The 19,817-nt window shown below is 37.3% G+C and overlaps 1 protein-coding gene across 5 annotated transcripts in view; it reads left to right on the top strand.

The window, feature by feature from the left end:
- Kua (Plasmanylethanolamine desaturase Kua) overlaps positions 1 to 19,817 on the top strand; it is a 54,219-nt gene that overhangs the window by 26,495 nt on the left and 7,907 nt on the right. For all 5 annotated transcript variants that reach the window (XM_073968343.1, XM_073968342.1, XM_073968340.1 and 2 more), the window contains 4 exons: positions 11,474 to 11,633; positions 11,740 to 11,951; positions 12,007 to 12,225; positions 12,290 to 12,459. In XM_073968343.1, coding sequence (XP_073824444.1) covers positions 11,474 to 11,633; positions 11,740 to 11,951; positions 12,007 to 12,225; positions 12,290 to 12,459 — 761 coding nt within the window. The remainder of the gene's footprint in view (positions 1 to 11,473; positions 11,634 to 11,739; positions 11,952 to 12,006; positions 12,226 to 12,289; positions 12,460 to 19,817) is intronic.

Genomic DNA, 19,817 nt, shown 5'->3' with positions numbered 1-19,817 from the left:
TGGGTCGTCGCTAACAGACAATGTTGTTGACGTCTTAGCGTTCTGAACCACAATCCACTTAAAAATCTTTCGATGTGAAAGACATATACAGTATACGATGGAAAAAAGCCATTGGCTGTAATATGAATGTAATATTGAAAAATTGATTTGTGGAATAGAATGGGGACAAATGAGTCGTCTTTGGAAATAAAAACCTTCAATTTGAAATTCACAAATGCAAACTTGCAATCTTCGATGTATAAACAGGGGCTCCAAATGGCGAAAATTGTCTAGCAACAACAACATCTAATATGCCTGAGGATGTTAGCCTAACCAACTAACGAAACGATTGTCGCATAGCGGTTGATGTGTGTGTAGGACTTCGCTAGATATCAATTTTGCAATGTAATCTCCTTAGGTCATAAAACTCGATTAATTAAATTAATAAATAATAATAAAATAATGGCCTTCGCCGTTAAAAAGACAAAAACTTAAAAAAAGTAAGAAGAAATTGTTGCAAAAAGATTTCAAAACAATCCGAGTTAGTAAACTGTACTTTCTCCATGTTTTGTGTAGGAGGTGCACGAAGTAGTATACCGTTTTAGTACATATTCAAACCTGATATATGTCTGGATGTAATATTACCATATGCAATGTTATGATCAATTCGGTTACTCCCTTCGAGAATGATCGGGCGCACCATTTTAGGTAAAATTGTTGAACTCTTGTGGGGGAGCTTTGAACCAAATCGGTTGATCCGGACGGGCATGGCTAAATCAACAACAAATTCTCTGAAAAGGATTTCATTCAAACATACCATTATTTCAATGAGGCACAATTTTGGTCGTATCAAAGTGTGTATAACCTCTTTAGCTTAAAGGCTAAGGGACCAAATTGGTTGCCCCGTTCCAGAGATATCATGCACAATGAACGGAAACAAACAAAACGATTCCCGTACCAATCACACAAAGCCACAAACTTTTCAGCTTCTCTGAATCGTTTCATTCTCACAACCAAAACAAAACCACAAACTTTTCAATGTAAAAAGATGAAAACTGTACGATTGCTGAAATGTGCTTCGGCTATGCTTTGCCGAGTTGTTTCATTCACCACCCAAACAAAATGAATGTTTGGCAAACGTTTGCTGTGCGTTATGGTCACCCAGCAAACCAATCGTACCGACATCGTAACGAAATCGGAACAAAATTCGGACGATACGTCCGATATCTGATCCGAAATCGTAACGATATCTTAACGAAAGTTGTATGAAGTGGTTGACATAATTTCGGAACGAAATGCCGGAGCGACATCGTATCGATTTCGGTCCGATTTCGTAACGAAATTTGAAGAAAATCCTTGGGAAATTCGGAAAGGAAATTTCTTTCCGACATTCGTTCCGAAATCGGAACGAAATCGGTACAAAATCTGAACTATTTCCTCTCCGAAAAATCGTTTAGAAATCTGAACGTCTTTGCTTCCGAAATTGTTCAGACTTGTCGGACATCAGACATTTGGTTTGCTGGGCAATGACACACTCAGGCACACACACACACATGTGATTGCTTAACAACTCTATAAGTTAGCATCAGCATTTGAATTTTATCAACCACCAAACGTTTTTGATTTATTCACATGTGTTTAGTACTATTCAATGTCGTGCTTTGATATTGTTGAAGTTACGAAGTTTTTCGGCAATTCACACACACACACGACCCGGACGCAACGAAAGAGCACACAAATGTTTTGATTTGTTTTTGTTTTGCAGCATGCGTGCATACAACGTTACTAACACACTGTCAAAAGTTGCAAATATTGAGAATTTTGTGTGCCCTCTTCTTGGTCGGCTGTGGTTTAGTACTATTCCGTTTTAGTGGCATTTTAAAATATTGTTGGGAAGTATCGGAAGTTGTGGACCAGTATTGCCCATCTTCGAACTGAAACCAAGTTTGGACAAAATATGACGAAGGCCAAATTTTGGACCAAATCGGTGTATCAGTTCGAGAGTTATCGTGCTCTTCAGCTACCACAAATAGTGCCATCGGGGTGTTTTACACCTTTTGGGCTGTTTTTCTCAAGAAATATGGACTTGCCCCTAAAAAAAACGTTTATAGTCGTAATTGAGGCAGCGAATGCAAGTTGCTTCAATAAAAATTAAAGTGATTCGAGAGCAGGCCTTAAAGTGAATTTATCTGAAATTTTGTGTGGGAGGTACCCGAAGGAGAAGGAGAGGGTGACGTAGGGGATGGAAGATACCAAGGAACGGTCCTGACCGGTTTTAACATGGCAAAGCCCAGGATTTATCTTGGTCCCTCTTTCATCTCAAGTGGACACTGACCTCCCCGTGGTGTCACCTGGGGAACTGCCTTTAACACCCGTTAAAGGTAGTGAGCTAACATGTGCCGCGCGTTCACCCATAAGAACGTTAAAAACTTGGGTTTGGGCGTCGGGTTAGTAACCCTCCCCTAGAAAAAAACAGCCTACTATGAAAAAACGAAAGAAAAGAAAAACAAACCCCTCTAAAGTTGACGAACCCCGCAAACGTTTTAAGGACCATGATCTGCGAATCTGCACCTGGAATGTTCGCACTCTTTATAGAGAAGATGCAGTCTTCGCATTGGCAGACGTACTTGAAAAGTACAAGGAAATACGATGGATTGGGAAAGGCGTCACAACAACACCTAAAGGTGACGCACTGTATTATAGCTGCCATGACGTAAAGCATGAGTTTGGTTGCGGATTCGTAGTTAGTCGGAGACTAAAACATCTGGTATCCAGCTTCACCTTAGTGAATGAAAGACTTGCTGCAATTCGAATAAAAGCTAAATTCTTCAACATCAGCTTTATTTGCGCTCATGCTCCCACTGAAGAAAAGGACGAACAGACCAAAGATATATTTTACGAGCGCTTAGAAGAAACACATGACCGTTGCCCTGCCCATGACATTAAAATCATTCTAGGCGATTTTAATGCCAAAATTGGAAAGGAGAATATCTTTGGCCCAACAGTCGGGAAATTCAGTCTCCACAGTGAAACATGTGACAATGGTATGAGGCTGATAGACTTTGCAGCTGCAAAAAACATGGTAGTTAGCAGTACCAGATTTAATCATCTCGATATTCATAAGGGCACCTGGCGTCCCCAGATCAAAGAACAAGTAATCAAATTGATCATGTTGTGATAGATGGAAGACATTCATCCAGCGTGTTGGATGTACGATCGTTCCGAGGCGCAAACATTGATTCGGACCACTATCTTGTTGCAGCAAAGGTACGTACCCGTCTAAACGTAGCAAATAAAGCACGAACAGACACAACGCGGAAGTTGGACATCGATAGGCTGCAAACACAACAGATAGCCACAGCATATTCCACTCAACTAGCCCAATTGCTTAACGCGAGCACTCCTTGTCCCGATAACATATCAACACAATGGCAAAATATTGCCCACACCATGCAAACAGCCGCAAAATCCATACTTGGATTCCAGAGACCTCCACAAAGGAATTCATGGTATGACCAGGAGTGTCGTGCTGCTACCGAAGATAAAAACGCGGCATATAGAGCTACTTTACAATCAGTAGCAACGCGTAGCGCACGAGAGAGATATCGGGAGAAAAGGAGAGAAGAGAAACGTCTTTTCCGCAAGAAAAAGAGAGAAATGGAAAAGCGGGAGTGTGAAAAAATCGAGATGTACAGGAGCCAGAATGAAGTCCGAAAATTCTACCAAAGAGTGAAACATCAAACAGATGGCTTTGGTACAGGCACATCCTCCTGTAGAGACCAGCAAGGTAAACTGGTAACAGATACAGATAGCGTGCTCAGGATATGGAAGGAACATTTCTCCAATCTGCTGGTATCCAATAGTGGCGAAGACGATGATACTGCAGATCCAATCCCAGAAGATGGTATAGAATGTATACCACCGGGCCAAGATGAGGTAAAAACAGCAATCAACCGGCTGAAGAATAATAAAGCAGCAGGAGCCGATGGCTTACCAGCCGAGCTGTTTAAAACCGGAGGCGACGCGCTGATAAGGTGTATGCATCAGCTAGTTAGCACCATCTGGCAGGAAGAACGCGTACCCGACGATTGGAACCTGAGCATCCTATGTCCCGTCCACAAAAAAGGGGCATAAGTCTACTCCCTATTGCCTATAAGATAGTGTCAGGGATACTGTGCGAACGAATAAAGCCTATGGTCAACGAGATAATTGGACCATACCAATGTGGCTTTAGACCTGGCAAGTCCACCATTGACCAGATATTTACCCTGCGGCAAATCCTAGAGAAGACCCAAGAGATGCAGATCGACACATTTCATCTTTTTGTCGATTATAAAGCAGCATTCGACAGTCCCCTCCGATCAAAGGTATTCCATGCAATGTCTGAATTTGGTATTCCCGCAAAGCTCATCCGGCTTTGTAAGATGACTCTAACTGATACTAGGTCCTCAGTTAAAATTGGAAAGAACCTCTCCGAAGAATTTTGTACTAAAAGAGGTTTCAGACAAGGAGACAGCCTTTCGTGTGACCTGTTCAACATTTTGCTGGAAAAGGTAATACGAGATGCAAATGTCAAAAGAAATGGCACAATAGCCACATGTTACTTGCCTATGCTGATGACATAGACATCATGGGACGATCAGTAAAGGAAGTAACTGATACCTTTAGGAAGGTCGAAGCAGAATCTGCGAAAGTGGGTCTGGCGGTAAACGGCGAAAAGACCAAATTGATGGTGTCGACGCGCAAAGCGTCCATAGAGCTCGGACCAACCGTAGAAGTTGGTACCTACAATTTTGAGGTAGTTAAAGACTTCGTCTACCTCGGCACTGCCATAAACACAACAAACAACATCAGTTGTGAAATAAGAAGAAGAATTGTATTGGCCAACAGATGCTACTATGGATTAAGTAAGCAATTTAAAAACAAAGCCACATCTCGTCAAACAAAAATAACACTATACAAAACGCTGATACTACCCGTGCTAATGTATGGCTCCGAAGCATGGGTACTTGCGCAAGCAGATAAGGCAGTGCTTGGTGTGTTTGAGAGGAAAATTCTTCGAAAGATCTACGGGCCGATTTGCGTTGACGGTGAATATCGACGTCGTATGAACCACGAGCTATATAAGCTATACAAAGACATGCATATAGTTAAACGTATCGAGATGCAACGATTGCGTTGGCTAGGCCATATCATGAGAATGAGCGATGATGAACCCGCTAAAAAGGCGTATGAATACATGCCACATGGCGGTGCACGCAGAATCGGCAGGCCTAAGCTTCGATGGAGCACACAAGTGGATGAAGAAATGGAAAGGCGCGGTATTCCAAAAAGTCAAGCGAAAAACAGAGAGGAATGGAGATCTTTTCTTAGTTCGGTCTATGGAACAAATGTTCTGTAATGGGCCAACTAAGTAAGTAAGTAAGGTACCCGAAGGAGATGACAAATATGGTCCGTGTTCGAACTTGATCTATATCTGGTAGATATATTAGGATGTGTAAAGTATTTTTTTATTTTTATTTTTTATTAATTATTTTTTTTTTAATTTTTATTTTTATGTACTCAGCATTTATGCTAACGAGGGTTTCATACTGGCAAAATGTGCCTCATAGAAATAATGGTTTTAGACCACGAGTATGTTTGGACGAAATTCGTTTCAGACAATTTTGAGTTGATTTAGCCATGTCCGTCCGTCTGTCTGACTGACTGGATCGCACGATAACTCTCGAACGGATCAACCGATTCGGTCCACAATTTGGCCTTCGTAATATTTTGTTCAAACTTATTTTAAGTTCGAAGATAAGCCATATCGGTCCACTCCTTCAGGTACCTCCCCCACAAAAGTTCAAAAATGTCCGAAAAATTGTGCGCACGATAACTCTTGAAGAGAGTGACTTATTTGGTCCATACTTTACACATCCTAATATATCTACCAGATATAGATCATGTCCATCCCTTCCGGTACATCCCACACAAAATTTCGGATGAGTTCACTTTAAGACCTGCTCTCGAATCACTTTGATTTTGTTGATTATTGTCCGCTGCCTCAATTAAGACGGTAAAAGTTGTTTCAGGGGCAAGTCCACGCTTCTTGAGAAAACAGCTCGAAAGGTGTACAAAACCCATATGGCACCATATGTAGTGGCTGGAGAGAACGATAACTTTCGAAGTGATCAATCAATTTGGTCCACAATTTGGCCTTCGTCATATTTTGTCCAAACTTAGTTCAGTTCGAAGATGGGCAATATCGGCCCTCAAATTCCGCCATTTCTCTCCAATATTTAAAAAATTTGAACAAGGTAACCAATTTGGTCCAAAATTTAGATCTCCTAATATTTTGTCCTGCGTGCCACCGTGGTGCAATGGTATGCACACCCGCCTTGCACGCTGAAGGTCGTGGGTTCGATTCCCCGGCCAGTCAACTTCAAACACTTTTCAACGGTGGCAAAATACCCCTCGGTAATGTTAGCGACATTTTCTGAGTATTTCAACCTTGTACAACTTCCCTACAAGTGGTGTGTTAGACACGCCGTTCGGATTCGGCGATAAACAGTAGGTCCCATACTGCACTCATTGATATGAGAGAAGTCTCCCCTGTCCCGCCTGGGATGTTTGTGGAACAATTATATATTATATTTTGTCCTAAATTAGTTTATCTTCTAAAATGACCTTTAGGGTACCTCCTCCACAAAATTTCAACATTTGTGCCCAAGTACAGTTTAGGGTCTGTTCGATGATCCTTTGGAAATGTATACCAATGCTGTTCGTTGTACTCCTTTTAACAGCGATATGTTTTCCGTGGACAAGTCCATGTTTTTTGACATACTAGTCCAAATTTTATACGATGACCCACTGAAGTGACTAGTGGGCGCGATATCTATCGAAAAGATATGACTCCAAAAATGAGATCCACTTTTATAATCCATTCCTTCAACTACCTCCTCCGCAACACTTTTGAACTTTTCACATAGGCTGAGGGTATATCTCTGTCGGCAAAGCTGACCGATACTTTGTTATACCCTCTATCATATGGAGGGTATAATTAAATTTGTCATTCCGTTTGTAACACATCGAAATATTCGTCGGAGACCCTATAAAGTATATATATTATTAATCAGCATAAAATTCTATGTCGATTTGACCATGTCCGTCCGTCCGTCTGTCTGTTGAAATCAAGATACAGCTCGCAATTTTAAAGATAGAGAGTCAAAATTTGGTACAGAAGTTTTTATTACTTGCAGGATGGTTGGTATTGAAAATGGGATATATCGGTCCACGTTTTGATATAGCCCCCATAGAACGGTACCTCCCGATTTTCGGTGTTTTTAAGGTTTTAGCTTCATTATCCTACCGAAATGGCTGAAATTTGGTACGTAGTCTTCTTTAGGGCTATAAAATTTTCCTCCAGAATTTTGTCGGTATCGGTCCACACCTTCATATAGCCCCCATAGAACGGTACCTCCCGATTTTCGGTATTTTTAAGGTTTTAGCTTCATTATCCTACCAAAATGGCTGAAATTTGGTACGTAGTCTTCTTTAGGGGTACAAAACTTTCCCCCGCAATTTTGTCGGTATCGGTCTACACCTTCATATAGCCCCCATATAACGGTACCTCCCGATTTTCGGTATTTTGAAGGTTTTAGCTTTATTATCCTACCTAAATGGCTGAAATTTGGTACGTAGTCTTCTTTAGGAGTATAAAACTTTCCCCCAGAATTTTGTCGGTATCGGTCCACACCTTCATATAGCCACCATAGAACGGTACCTCCCGATTTTCGGAATTTTGAAGGTTTTAGCTTCATTATCACACCGAAATGGCTAAAATTTGGTACTTAGTCTACGTTGGTGGCATAAAAATTTTTATTTTTTATTTATTTAGAAACAACTTTACATTAATTCAAAGCCATCTGGCCAAAAAAAAAAATTGAATTAAATTATATTATATAGATTTATGTTTACACTACTCTAGCACAATAAAAAAGCTTAAAGCTATATGAAAATGTACACAATATTATTAAAATTACCTAAATATAAAAATGTAAATAACAATGAAGATAAGAAATCGATTTTTAAGTAGTAAACAACGAGATCTCAACGTAATCATAAAATCAAAAATAAGAAATACATTCATTAAAGGTGCAATTAAATTTAGATAATTGGGAGCCAAAACAGTTCAAATATGAGCAAGGTGAGGTAGAAGACGTTTTGAGAACAATGTTGGAGAAATACTGAAATTTTTTACGTCGTTAGGCAAAGCATTAAACAGTCGCGCTACTCGTACAAGAAACGATTTATCCATGTGACGAACTGCCGTTGGAATAATCAGTTGATTTAGCCTTGTAAAGTTGGAAAAAGTCAGAGATGAAACTAAAAAAGTGGGGCATTGGTTCCTCACTAATTTATAAAAAAATAAAAGTAGACGCATTTTAACAAAATTTTGAAATGTCATACCAAGAAACTTGTTTACGTAAGAAGAGATATGTATTCGTCGATTAAGACCAAAAACAAATCGCACTACTCTGTTAATTGCAAGCACTACTAAATCCACATTGCCTTGAGAAGTGGCAGAATATACCTCCAAACAATAAAGTACCATGGGCAAAATCAGCCCATGAGCCAAACGCTGCCTAACATGGACAGGCAAGGATAGGTCAGTACTATAAAGGCATCTTAAAGAAAAATTTATCTTAGAGACGACTGTATTGATGTGTTGGTTAAAGCTTAATTTGTCATCCAATATAACACCCAAGCAGCACAACTCACTAACAAATTCAATATTTGTGTTATCATATGTTAAAAGCACACTGTTAACAGGAGTTGCAGAGAAACAAAGTGCCTTAGTTTTAGATGGATTAACATTCAAACGGTTGCTTGTCATCCACAAATTCAAAATTCCCATAACTAGGTCAATTTTCGACTGAAGCACAGTAGAAAACCTAACCTAATTTCCCCCAGAACTTTGTCGGTATCGGTCCATGCCTTCATATAGCCCCCATAGAACGGTACCTCCCGATTTTCGGTATTTTGAACGTTGTGGCCTCAATATTCCACCGAAATGGCTGAAATTTGGTATTTAGACTTCGTTGGGGGTACTCAAACTTCCCCTTTAAATTTGTCGGTATAGGTCCACGCCTTCATATAGCCCCCATGGAAAAGTATCTCCCGATTTTTCGTATTTTGAAGGTTGTGTCTTCAATATTCCACCAAAATGGCTGAAATTTGGTATTTAGTCTTCAATGTGATATAAAACTGTTCGCCAGAAATATGTCTGTACAGGTCCACGCTTTCATATTGCCCCATTTCTGACTTAAATTCGTCGGTATACGTCCACGTTTCGATATAGCCCCCATAGAACGGTACCTCCGGATTTTCGTAATACTGAAGATTGTGACGTCAATATCCAACCGAAATGGCTGAAATTCGTTATATCGTCTTCCAAGAGTTATAAAATATTCCAGAAGAGTATTATCAGTATAGGTCCACGTCTTCCTATATCCCCATAGAAGCTTACTTCTTGATTTTCGGTATTTTTTTAGTTTTAGCCACATTCTCTTACCGAAATATAGGAAATTTGGTATTTAGTCTTCTTTGAGCCTAAAAACTTTCCGTCAGAAATTTGTCGGTATAGATCGACGTTTTGAAATAGCCCCTATAGAATGGTGCCTCACATTGTTTTACCAAAATTGCTGAAATTTAGTATTAAGTCATCTTCATACACGAAAGGAAACTAATTATTCCATTTTACTTCAATACAACTTGTGGTGGAGGGTATAACAAGTTCGGTCCGGCCGAACTTAACGCCGTTCTTACTTGTTTTACTTGTTATTGTAATAATTAAATCGGAACTTTATTTAAAATGTTTGTTGAACGTTGTATTATTACAATCTGGATTAAATAACATTCGCCGGCACTGGATTGGACATTTATAAATTAATAAAGCATAACCCTTCTAACAAATTTTCCATATCTTATTATTAGATTTATCTAAAATATAAATAATAATATTATAAACAACATTTTAGAAAATGTGTATACAAACTCATACTTTCATTTATTGTAAAACATGTGCGATTTTCATCACAAATTAACTTGTTCCGTTACGCCTTTGTCACTTAACAGCTGCGAAATAACTAAAAACAAACAAACAAAAGCTTGAAGACACAACCAAAAATCTCCCACGCCTTTAAATCAACTCTCAACGAAAGTTCGACACAGTTGTTCGCGAGAAAGAGAAACGAATCAAAATGTCCCATTAGAGTATGTGCAGATTACTCGGAACATTTTCGAAAACAAGCTCGGTAAAGTGTGCAGAAATTCTTAAAACAAATCTTGCTGAAAATCTTTTGAATTTCTAAAGGAAATTTTGAGAAATCCGTAAATTTTCTGAAAACCTCGTAAAAGAATCTAATATCGGAGCCCTCGACAAAAATTGTTTAGTGGGTTGTTATCATTTTGTAGTTATAGTAGAACAATGTAAACTTTGTGTACGATGTGTTGAGTCTATCAGGGAAGACTAGTTTCGATTCTCGCCACAGATTCCCTGCCTTACCCTTTGGCGAACAATGCCAAACTTTCTCCACCAATAAATTAGTTGTTTTAAAATATTAAAACAACAACATTGGGATTAAGCCAGACTATTTTGAAAAAAAAAAACATTTTGCATTTATATTTGAAAAAAAAATAAAAAATTGTACGAAGGGAAATTTGTTTCCGACATATCGATCCGAATTCATACCGAAATCGAAAGAAAAACATTGGTATATTCGAACGCAAATTTACTTCCGACATTCTCTCCGAAAACAGAACGAAATCTGAACGAATTCCCCTACGAATAATCGTATAGAAATCTGAACGATTTTGCTTCCGAAATTGTTCAGATGTGTCGGACATCCGATATTTGGTTTGCTGGGAAGTTACTAAAGAAACTTTGAGGCCCCAGTGACACGTGTTAACATATTCTGATTGTCCTAAAACTTGGTAATCTAAAATCTAACAAAACTAAACACTTTAGGGGGTGCGGCATAAAAAAATCCGACATCGATTTTTTAGAACTACCATAACGAATGTCTATACAAACATACATATGATTACATCAGTATTATTGGTCTTTGGATAGAAATGCGTCTAGCCCTTGTACGTAGTTTATGGTAGTTCAATGAAATCCTTACAATGGGAATTATTAATACGACGTACAGGTGTTAAATATTGTAAATGAAAAATGTAGTTTCTGTAAAAAAAAGTTGTTTAGGTTTTAACTCACACCACCTTTCAGAAATGGTATGTGTTTCAGAAGCACATGCTTACTTCACATGGTGATGGAGACAACACCAGGTGTTTAGTTTCCACAATACGTTTAGAGTCTTCATATTGAAATTTATTTTACTTTTATGATTTATTATCCTTCGTGAAAGTTCAAAGCCACATCGGCTGACGGAAGATCAAAAGTGAATTATTTTTGCAATAAAATTTATTTGTCATTTCTTTATCTTTCCAGATGTCTCTAAAAAGTGACCAGGAGATATTAGAAAATTCAATGCACGAAGATGATCCGAATGGGAATTCTGCGTTGGAACAAACATTTACCGAGAAATCATCACCACGTTGGGGTCCACAACATAAAGGTGCACAAGAGTTGGCCCAGCTATACAGTCCAGGTACATATGGATAACTTTATTCATGGGATTATTTATTCATGATGAATCCAGGATCCCCTGGTTTCTCTTATTTCCACTTTTTTAATCTACTATGTTTGTGTTTCAGGAAAACGTGCTCAGGAATTTATTTGCGTCTATACCTGCATTGCTTTAATGATTATCGATTTTATTTTGATTTTAAAACATTTTCATTTTGATCGAATAGTTGTGACGTGTATATCGGCCTTATGCGGCATTATTACAGCAGATTTTGGATCTGGCCTTGTCCATTGGGCGGCCGACACATGGGGTTCTGTAGAACTTCCTATCATTGGAAAGGTACATGGCAATTGCTGATATTGAATGGTATTTAAAACTGTTGATTGTTTTTTAGAACTTTTTACGGCCTTTTCGTGAACATCACTTGGATCCGACATCGATAACACGTCACGACTTCATTGAAACAAATGGTGATAATTTTATGGTCAGCATACCCATATTGGGATTTTTGGCTTATTGCTTTAATACAAAATCTCACAGTGACATCCAGCAGGATTTTGGTTGGATAGCATACTTATTTCTATGTTCGATTTTTGTTGCCATGACCAATCAGGTATGTTATGTCTTGAAGGCCAACACTGTGATGAGTTACGGTAATAATACATTGTTTTTTGCAGATTCACAAATGGTCTCATACCTATTGGGGACTACCGAAGTGGGTGCTATTTTTGCAAAATTACCATATCGTATTACCTCGAAAGCACCATCGCATACACCATGTAGCACCGCATGAAACTTATTTTTGCATAACAACCGGCTGGTTGAATTGGCCATTGGAGAAACTGAGGTAAATTTTTTTGTTTGAAAAATATATTTTAATTTTAAGTTTCAATTTAAACGAGGGGCAAAACGTAAACCAATGTGCACATTTCAGCCTTTGTAAAACTTCCCTAAAAGTGGGGTCTTAGGACACGCCGTTCGGACTCATTTTAGCAAAGAAACCATAGTTATTTGAGCTCTAGTTTTTTAAACTGATATTCACCCATTTGAGGATTTTTAAAAAATTTTTGATTGCTGAAGTCTGGAGTATTCATGCCATTGGTGGAATCGTCATATTATTACAGAGAATAATAAGGACAATCAATAATATTTCCCCGAAATATCTCTGCACGGAGAATAATTTTAAAAGGTAAAATTCATTAAAAATTAATATAAAGTGACAAGAAATAGCTACCAAATTTGTTAGTATAGACCCCCTCCTAGCTTCCCAAATCGATTTGGCGGAGGTCATATTTGGTATTTTTTTAACTTAAAATATATTTAAAAATTATTTGTAAAAAATAATTTTCAATATACATAAAAACATTGATTATACCGCGCTAATTTTACAAATGTTCTCGTTCTTTTTTAATTATACTGTGCTACAATAGTTGAAAAAATTTTTTTGCCTGGGTTCTGATGCATATATTCAGTTTTGTGGGAGTCCATGGACTTTTACAGCGTATTTTTTATTTAAAAGGTGAAAATCATGTCTTTCGAACAAGCCATAATTTTTAAAAATCGGGTAACAAATAGTTAAGTTATAGCATTAAATAACGGGAAAATGTTTGTCCTCGTGCTCTAGGCTGCGTAGAAGACACCCAACTGCGTAATTATTTACATCTATCAAGAAGAAAATTTACTTAGCTTTACAAAATGGGGAAAACCAATGAAATCGGTAAAATAGTCAATATATTACACGCCGCATTACATGTAACTAGGGAATTGACATGATAGGCAGGGGAACCCATTTCCATTGACAAAACCAAGCTATAGGATACTTTGTGTGCCATTTTGGGATGTAAAGTAACTAGGATCAATGAGTAACTAGTTACATAACTATGTCAAAGTAGACAATAGCTATTTATTGAACAACTGGGGGTTTTATTGTTCTGCGCAAAAAATATATTTTTGAAACCTCCAAAAATAGTTTTGGCCAAAATTTTTTTTGATTAAAAAAACCATAGTCATTGCGTCATTGCAAGTAGTACTGATCGCTACCAGCGGCGAAGGGCTTTTCAGCTTTTATACCCTCCACCATAGTAATTTGGACAGGTTTTTAGGGGAAAAAGTCGATTTTTGCACTTTTAATAAGAGAGTTTTATATTTTTATTTCAAAAGAGAACATGTCAAAATATAGGTTTATGCAATTTGTTTTCAAAAATATTCGAAACTCACGGTTTAATTCGAAGTCAAATCAAAATTTCGAAGGCAAAATAAAAAAATATTAAAACTCAGAGCAGAATTTAAACGCAAGAGTTTGGTAATAACCGAATACATATACATATGTATATGACATTCAATAGAATGGTGGCAGTGTGTACTTCCTGTCATAAGATCTAATTGTCTTTAAAATGTTTGTCACTTCGGAATAAATCGGCATATAGGATACAACCTAAGATTTTTTTTGCAAAATTATAGTTTTATATTTTAGACCTTTACAAAATTGTCTGACTTTGTCTGAAATTCTACCACCGGAAATATATCTCAGATGTTACGAGCGCATGTGCGTCATTACCCATCCTTAGCTTAGGCTTGGTAGCGCCGAATTTCTATTACCAGACCCCATCGTTTGACCTACCTAGTTTGTCCCTACCACATTACACTACGAAAAAACACAACATTCAGAAACTTCTCTTAAAGAATTTTTGGCTTAACTTTAGTTTAGTAAAAACTCTCCGATTTTTCTGACATTTTTTTCCAGAGTTAGATATTGTTGCGCTGATCACGGAAATGTATAATTTTCTTGGGGGACGGACCCGAAAGGTATCATTGGAAAGCTTATGGAAATACCTATCTAAAAAGTGGTCATATGAATAGTTTTAAGTGGTCAGGTGATATAACCCAAAAACTGATTTTTGGACCCGGATTTTTCCATAAAACCCTCAAAAAGTCGGAAATGGGCCTGAAAATGCCGGTAGTGGGTATTTCTGGAGGGAAGAAATTGCTGGATTTACTGCTGTTTTAGATAGAAAAATATTTCTAGGAATTCGAAATATTTTCCTCTCGTATGCAGTTTTGGCAGGAGTGGAAGAAAAAGGAATAAAACACGAGCGTAGCAGTTTATGGAAAATAACAATATTGGTTCTTTATTGATATTCAAATTTGGGAATTTGAATAGCGCTTCCCGAATTGACAACAATAGTGGTTGATAGATTGGTAACAAGTGAATTTATTTTAGCAAAAGAAACAATGCAAAGCCACAGAAAGGACACAAACGGACATGTTGAGTGAAAGAGTAACACCCATACAGACAAAGCTTGTGGGTGCCTTCGAAATTTAGAATAAATAATTAGGGTGACCAGATCAGGAAACTTTCGCATTAACAGGGCCCAATATGGGGTCCCATTTAATTTAAGCCAGATTTTAGCTCACAGTTTGACCTTTCCAAAATGGTGCTATATGTTGTAATTTTTAACCTTTTTGTCTAATACCACAAAATTCTTGTTGATATATACAATGGCGTCAGCACGAACTACTACGGCATAACTGTCCTTCCGGGATCGTAATATTATCTTCATCGACTGTCATCGCCAAAAAGAATTGTTCGCCCCCCAGCCTTTGATCTCCATATTTGCGCGTACTGATATTTTTCCTTAAAAATGGTTTAAGAAAACGGTGCACCTAATGCCTTAAATCGATTTCAATATTTTTTGGCAAACTTGCTTCTAGTCCGAATTCAGTAACATTTTACAAAGAGAGGGAGCAATGATTCATCTCCTTTTGCTTGCTTTTCGAATGTTCAGAATAGGGCTGATTATGAAATACAAATTTGCGCTAATGACTTGCGACGTCGAACTAAGCTTTTCGACTTACAAAATTATGTTTTCAGAAAAACGGCCACATTTAACCGTAGACAATTTGCAAATGACCCTAGTTATATATTGTAATATCAATTATATTTCATAGTGTTTTACCAAAAATCAATGAATAAAAATTAACTGCCTTTATTTAAATTGAATTGAAACTACCCGCTTGGGCGATGGGCTAGTTCGGCATCGGAAACTCGTCGATTCTCAGCGTTACAGTAACTAGTTCCACTTCTGACCCCTCACAGTGCAATCAACTGTAAATTTTAACATGGGGATGCCATAGGAGGTAACCAATTGACACTCTATGCATTACCTGTAGGTGGTATTGTACTAGTTCCAGGTTTACAGTCATATACCAGTTTATTTATAAAAAAAAGTGGTGGGAAATAGTCACACAACTGACGCATCGTCGTTTACTTGGGGATATATAGGTGTCAATTGGTTCCCTTCGCATTACTTATGGGTCAATTGTGAACTAGTACCACTTACCTCTAGTTTAGGACTATTTAAATTGCGACAATTGGAATTGCTAGCGGGTAGAGACAAGAAGAGGGCGATTTGCATATTTCCGTCGTATTCCTTTTTTATACCAGAACAATATGAATAATATGAACAAAGATATTCATTCCATCAACACTAGCTTCTGTTATTGGATGCTTCATTTATATTAAAGTTATGAAGAAAATGTAAATGTGAATTATTTATACAACTCGTCGTTTAAGTTAAGTTAATTATGTCGCAACTGACGCCTCCTCGTTTACTTGGGGATAAAAAGGTGACAATTGGTTCCCTTCGCATTACTTAGGGGCCAATATTTGTACTAGTACTGATTAGAACTAGTTCTGGACTACTTAAATTGCGACAATTGGAATTTTCGTCCCCACAGGGTAGGCACAATGGTCCCAAATCCAAATTTTCTGGCCAAAACTATTTCAACGTCCATTTTGTATTTAAATTAATTATTATTTATAATGAATGTGTACAAACAGCAATTCTTACGTTTTATCGACCAAAATGACCAAAAACTGCAAAAATTTGTTGAACAGGGTGGTCCAGTTGTGTGGGGTCTAAACCAAAACATTGACCTATGTTAATAATGTTTGGTACGAAGGATTCATATCTTCCAAGAGGTCAAAATACCAAATTTCAGCCGGATCGGTCATAAAGTTTCGCTAAAATCCACAAAATATCTAAAATCGGACAGTACTTTTATGTGGGAGCTATTACAAAAAATGGACCTATTTTCAAAAAAATTATACATACTTGTTTTCTACACTCTGAAACCCTTAAATATGAATTTGAAGGAAAATCGGTTGATAGATGTGCGTATTACCGTTCTATTTCAATTGGATACTACGTACAGTCACAACAGGTATTTACAAAAAATTCTCCCATCTTAAAATAGAACAAGTAAAAAAGCATTAAGTTCGCCGGGCCGAACTTTTCATACCCTCCACCATAAAATATTCATTCCTGTCCCCAACTTTAAGTGAGTACGTTAAAATGTCAGATAATGTACATAAAATGCTTCATTCGGGAGGCCCTTTTTTATGGTGCCTATATCTAACTGTTGACAATTTTTGGTGGGCTAGAAATTGGGAGGTACTGTTATATAGGGGTTTTAATAAAACATGGGCCTATGTTGACAGTTTTTGATGGGAGCCTTTAATGTCAAATAACTCCTAATTCGGTTAAAAAATTTAGCTAGAATCCTCAAAATATCGAAAATCGGTACATAACGTGGAAACTTCAAATGTCATTAACAGCTAGTTCGGAGGTATCTGGGCTATACGAAAATATGAACTTAAATGAACAATTTTTGTTGCAGAATTATTGTTGACTTTTAAATTTCAAATTACAGAAAGTTCGTCCAAAAAATAAAGCTAAGGTACGGAAAATCGGGAGGTTTGTTTTGGGGCTATACAAAAACATGGACCTACGTTTGTTAAACATTTTAAGTAAAATCCTCAAAGTACCGAAAATCGGGAATTGGGCCTATGTTGAAAATTGTTGATGCAGATGTGTGGTGACCACTACAACCTTCAAATGTCAAATTACAGTTAGTTCTGTTAAAAATTGTAGCTAAAATTGCCAAATCACTGAAAATTGGGAGGTACCGTTACATGGGAGCTACATCCGAACATGGACCTATGTTGACAATTTTTGATGAAGAGGTGTTGTGACCACTAAGAACTTCAAATGTCAAATTACTGCTAGTTCGGTTTAATATTGTAGCTAAAATCATCAAATTACTGAAAATTGGGAGGTACCGTTATATGGGGGCTTTCTTGACAATTTTTGGTGGAGAGGTGTGGTGACCACTAAGAATTTCAAATGTCAAATGTTCAAATTACATATAATTCGGTTAAAACTTGTTGGTAAAATTCTCAAAATACCTGAAATCGTTATATGGTAGCTGATCCAAACGTTACGTTATATGGGGGCTGATCCAAAACATGGATCTATGTCCACTAGTTATATAAGTTTATTGACATTTAAGAACTCTAAATGTCAATTGATAGCTAAATCGGTCTGAAAATGTAGATAAAAACGTCAAAATGCCGTAAATCGGGGGTACCGTTATATGGGGGCTATAACAAAACGTGGACCTAGGTCCACAGCTTTTGTTATATAAGTTTAGTTACACTTAAGAACCCTAAATGTCAAATTATAGCTATATCGGTCTGAAAATGTAGCTAAAAACGTCAAAATACCGTAAATCGGGGGGTACCGTTATATGGGGGCTATACCAAAACGTGGACCTATGTCCACAACTTTTGTCACATAAGTTTATTGATACTTAAGAACCCTAAATGTCAAATTATAGCTAAATTGGTCTGAAAATGTAGCTAAGATCGTCAAAATACCGCAAATCGGGGGGTACCGTTATATGGGGGCTATACCAAAACGTGGACCTATGTCCACAACTTCTAATATATAAGTTTATTAACACTTAAGAACCCTAAATGTCAAATTATAGCTACATCGGTCTGATAATGTAGCTAAAAACGTCAAAATACCGTATATCGGGGGGTACCGTTATATGGGGGGCTATACCAAAACGTGGACCTATGTCCACAACTTTTGTTATATATGTTTATTGATACTTAAGAACCCTAAATGTCAAATTATAGCTAAATCGGTCTAAAAATGTAGCTAAAAACGTCAAAATACCGCAAATCGGGGGGTACCGTTATATGGGGGCTATACCAAAACGTGGACCTATGTCCACAACTTTTGTTGTATAAGTTTATTGATATTTAGGAACCCTAAATGTCAAATTATAGCTAAATCGGTCTAAAAATGTAGCTAAAAACGTCAAAATATCGCAAATCGGGGGGTACCGTTATATGGGGGCTATACCAAAACGTGGACCTATGTCCACAAGTTTTGTTATATATGTTTATTGACACTTAAGAACCCTAAATGTCAAATTATAGCCAAATCAGTCTGAAAATGTAGCTAAAAACGTCAAAATACCGTAAATCGGGGGGTACCGTTATATGGGGGCTATACCAAAACGTGGACCGATATAGCCCATCTTCGAACTTGACCTGCCTGCAAACAAAAGACGCATTTTCCCAAAATTTTAGCGTCCTATCTCCATTTTTGTGGATGCTAGAGTGATTACCACAGACGGACGGACGGACGTGCTCAGATCGACTTAGAATTTTGCCCTGATCAAGAATATATATACTTTATAGGATCGCAAATGAGTATTTCGATGCGTTACAAACGGAAAAACAAACTTAATATACCCTCCATACTATGGTGGAGGGTATAAAAATCCACTTTGTTTTAACTGTGGCAAATTTGAGCACGATTTGACTTCTCAATTTATTAGTACAGACCCCCTGCTATCTTTCAATTTGGAGGTGGACATATTTGGACATTTTTTTAAAAGTTTAAGTATATTTAAAAAATATTTGTAAAACATAATTTTTAATATACAGTCGAAATCGCTTATAACGTCGGTCAAGGGACCGACAAAAATCGGACGCTATAAGCGATAGTCGTTATAAACGATACTTAAAAAAGGGGTGAAATTTTATTATGTATAGTGACTTTTGGGTACAAATACGCTGTTTTATTACTTTTTCATCTACAGTCGAAATCGCTTATAACGTCGGTCAAGGGACCGGCCAAAATCGGACGCTATAAGCGATAGTCGTTATAAACGATATTTATAAAAGAGGTAAAATTATATTATGTATAGTGACTTTTGGGTACAAGTACGTTGTTTTATGAAGTAAATAAATAAAATCAATAAAAAATTTTACTTTTTTATTCTATATACATAAAAATAACTGACTAAAAACTAAAAAATAACGATATTAAATTCATTCTTCAGCAG

The sequence above is a fragment of the Musca autumnalis genome, unplaced genomic scaffold (assembly GCF_047663935.1).
Source record: "Musca autumnalis isolate F117 unplaced genomic scaffold, ASM4766393v1 scaffold_2, whole genome shotgun sequence".
Taxonomy (NCBI): Eukaryota; Metazoa; Arthropoda; class Insecta; order Diptera; family Muscidae; genus Musca; species Musca autumnalis.
Note: the sequence above shows the minus strand (reverse complement) of the source record. Positions and strands in the feature narration are given on the sequence as shown.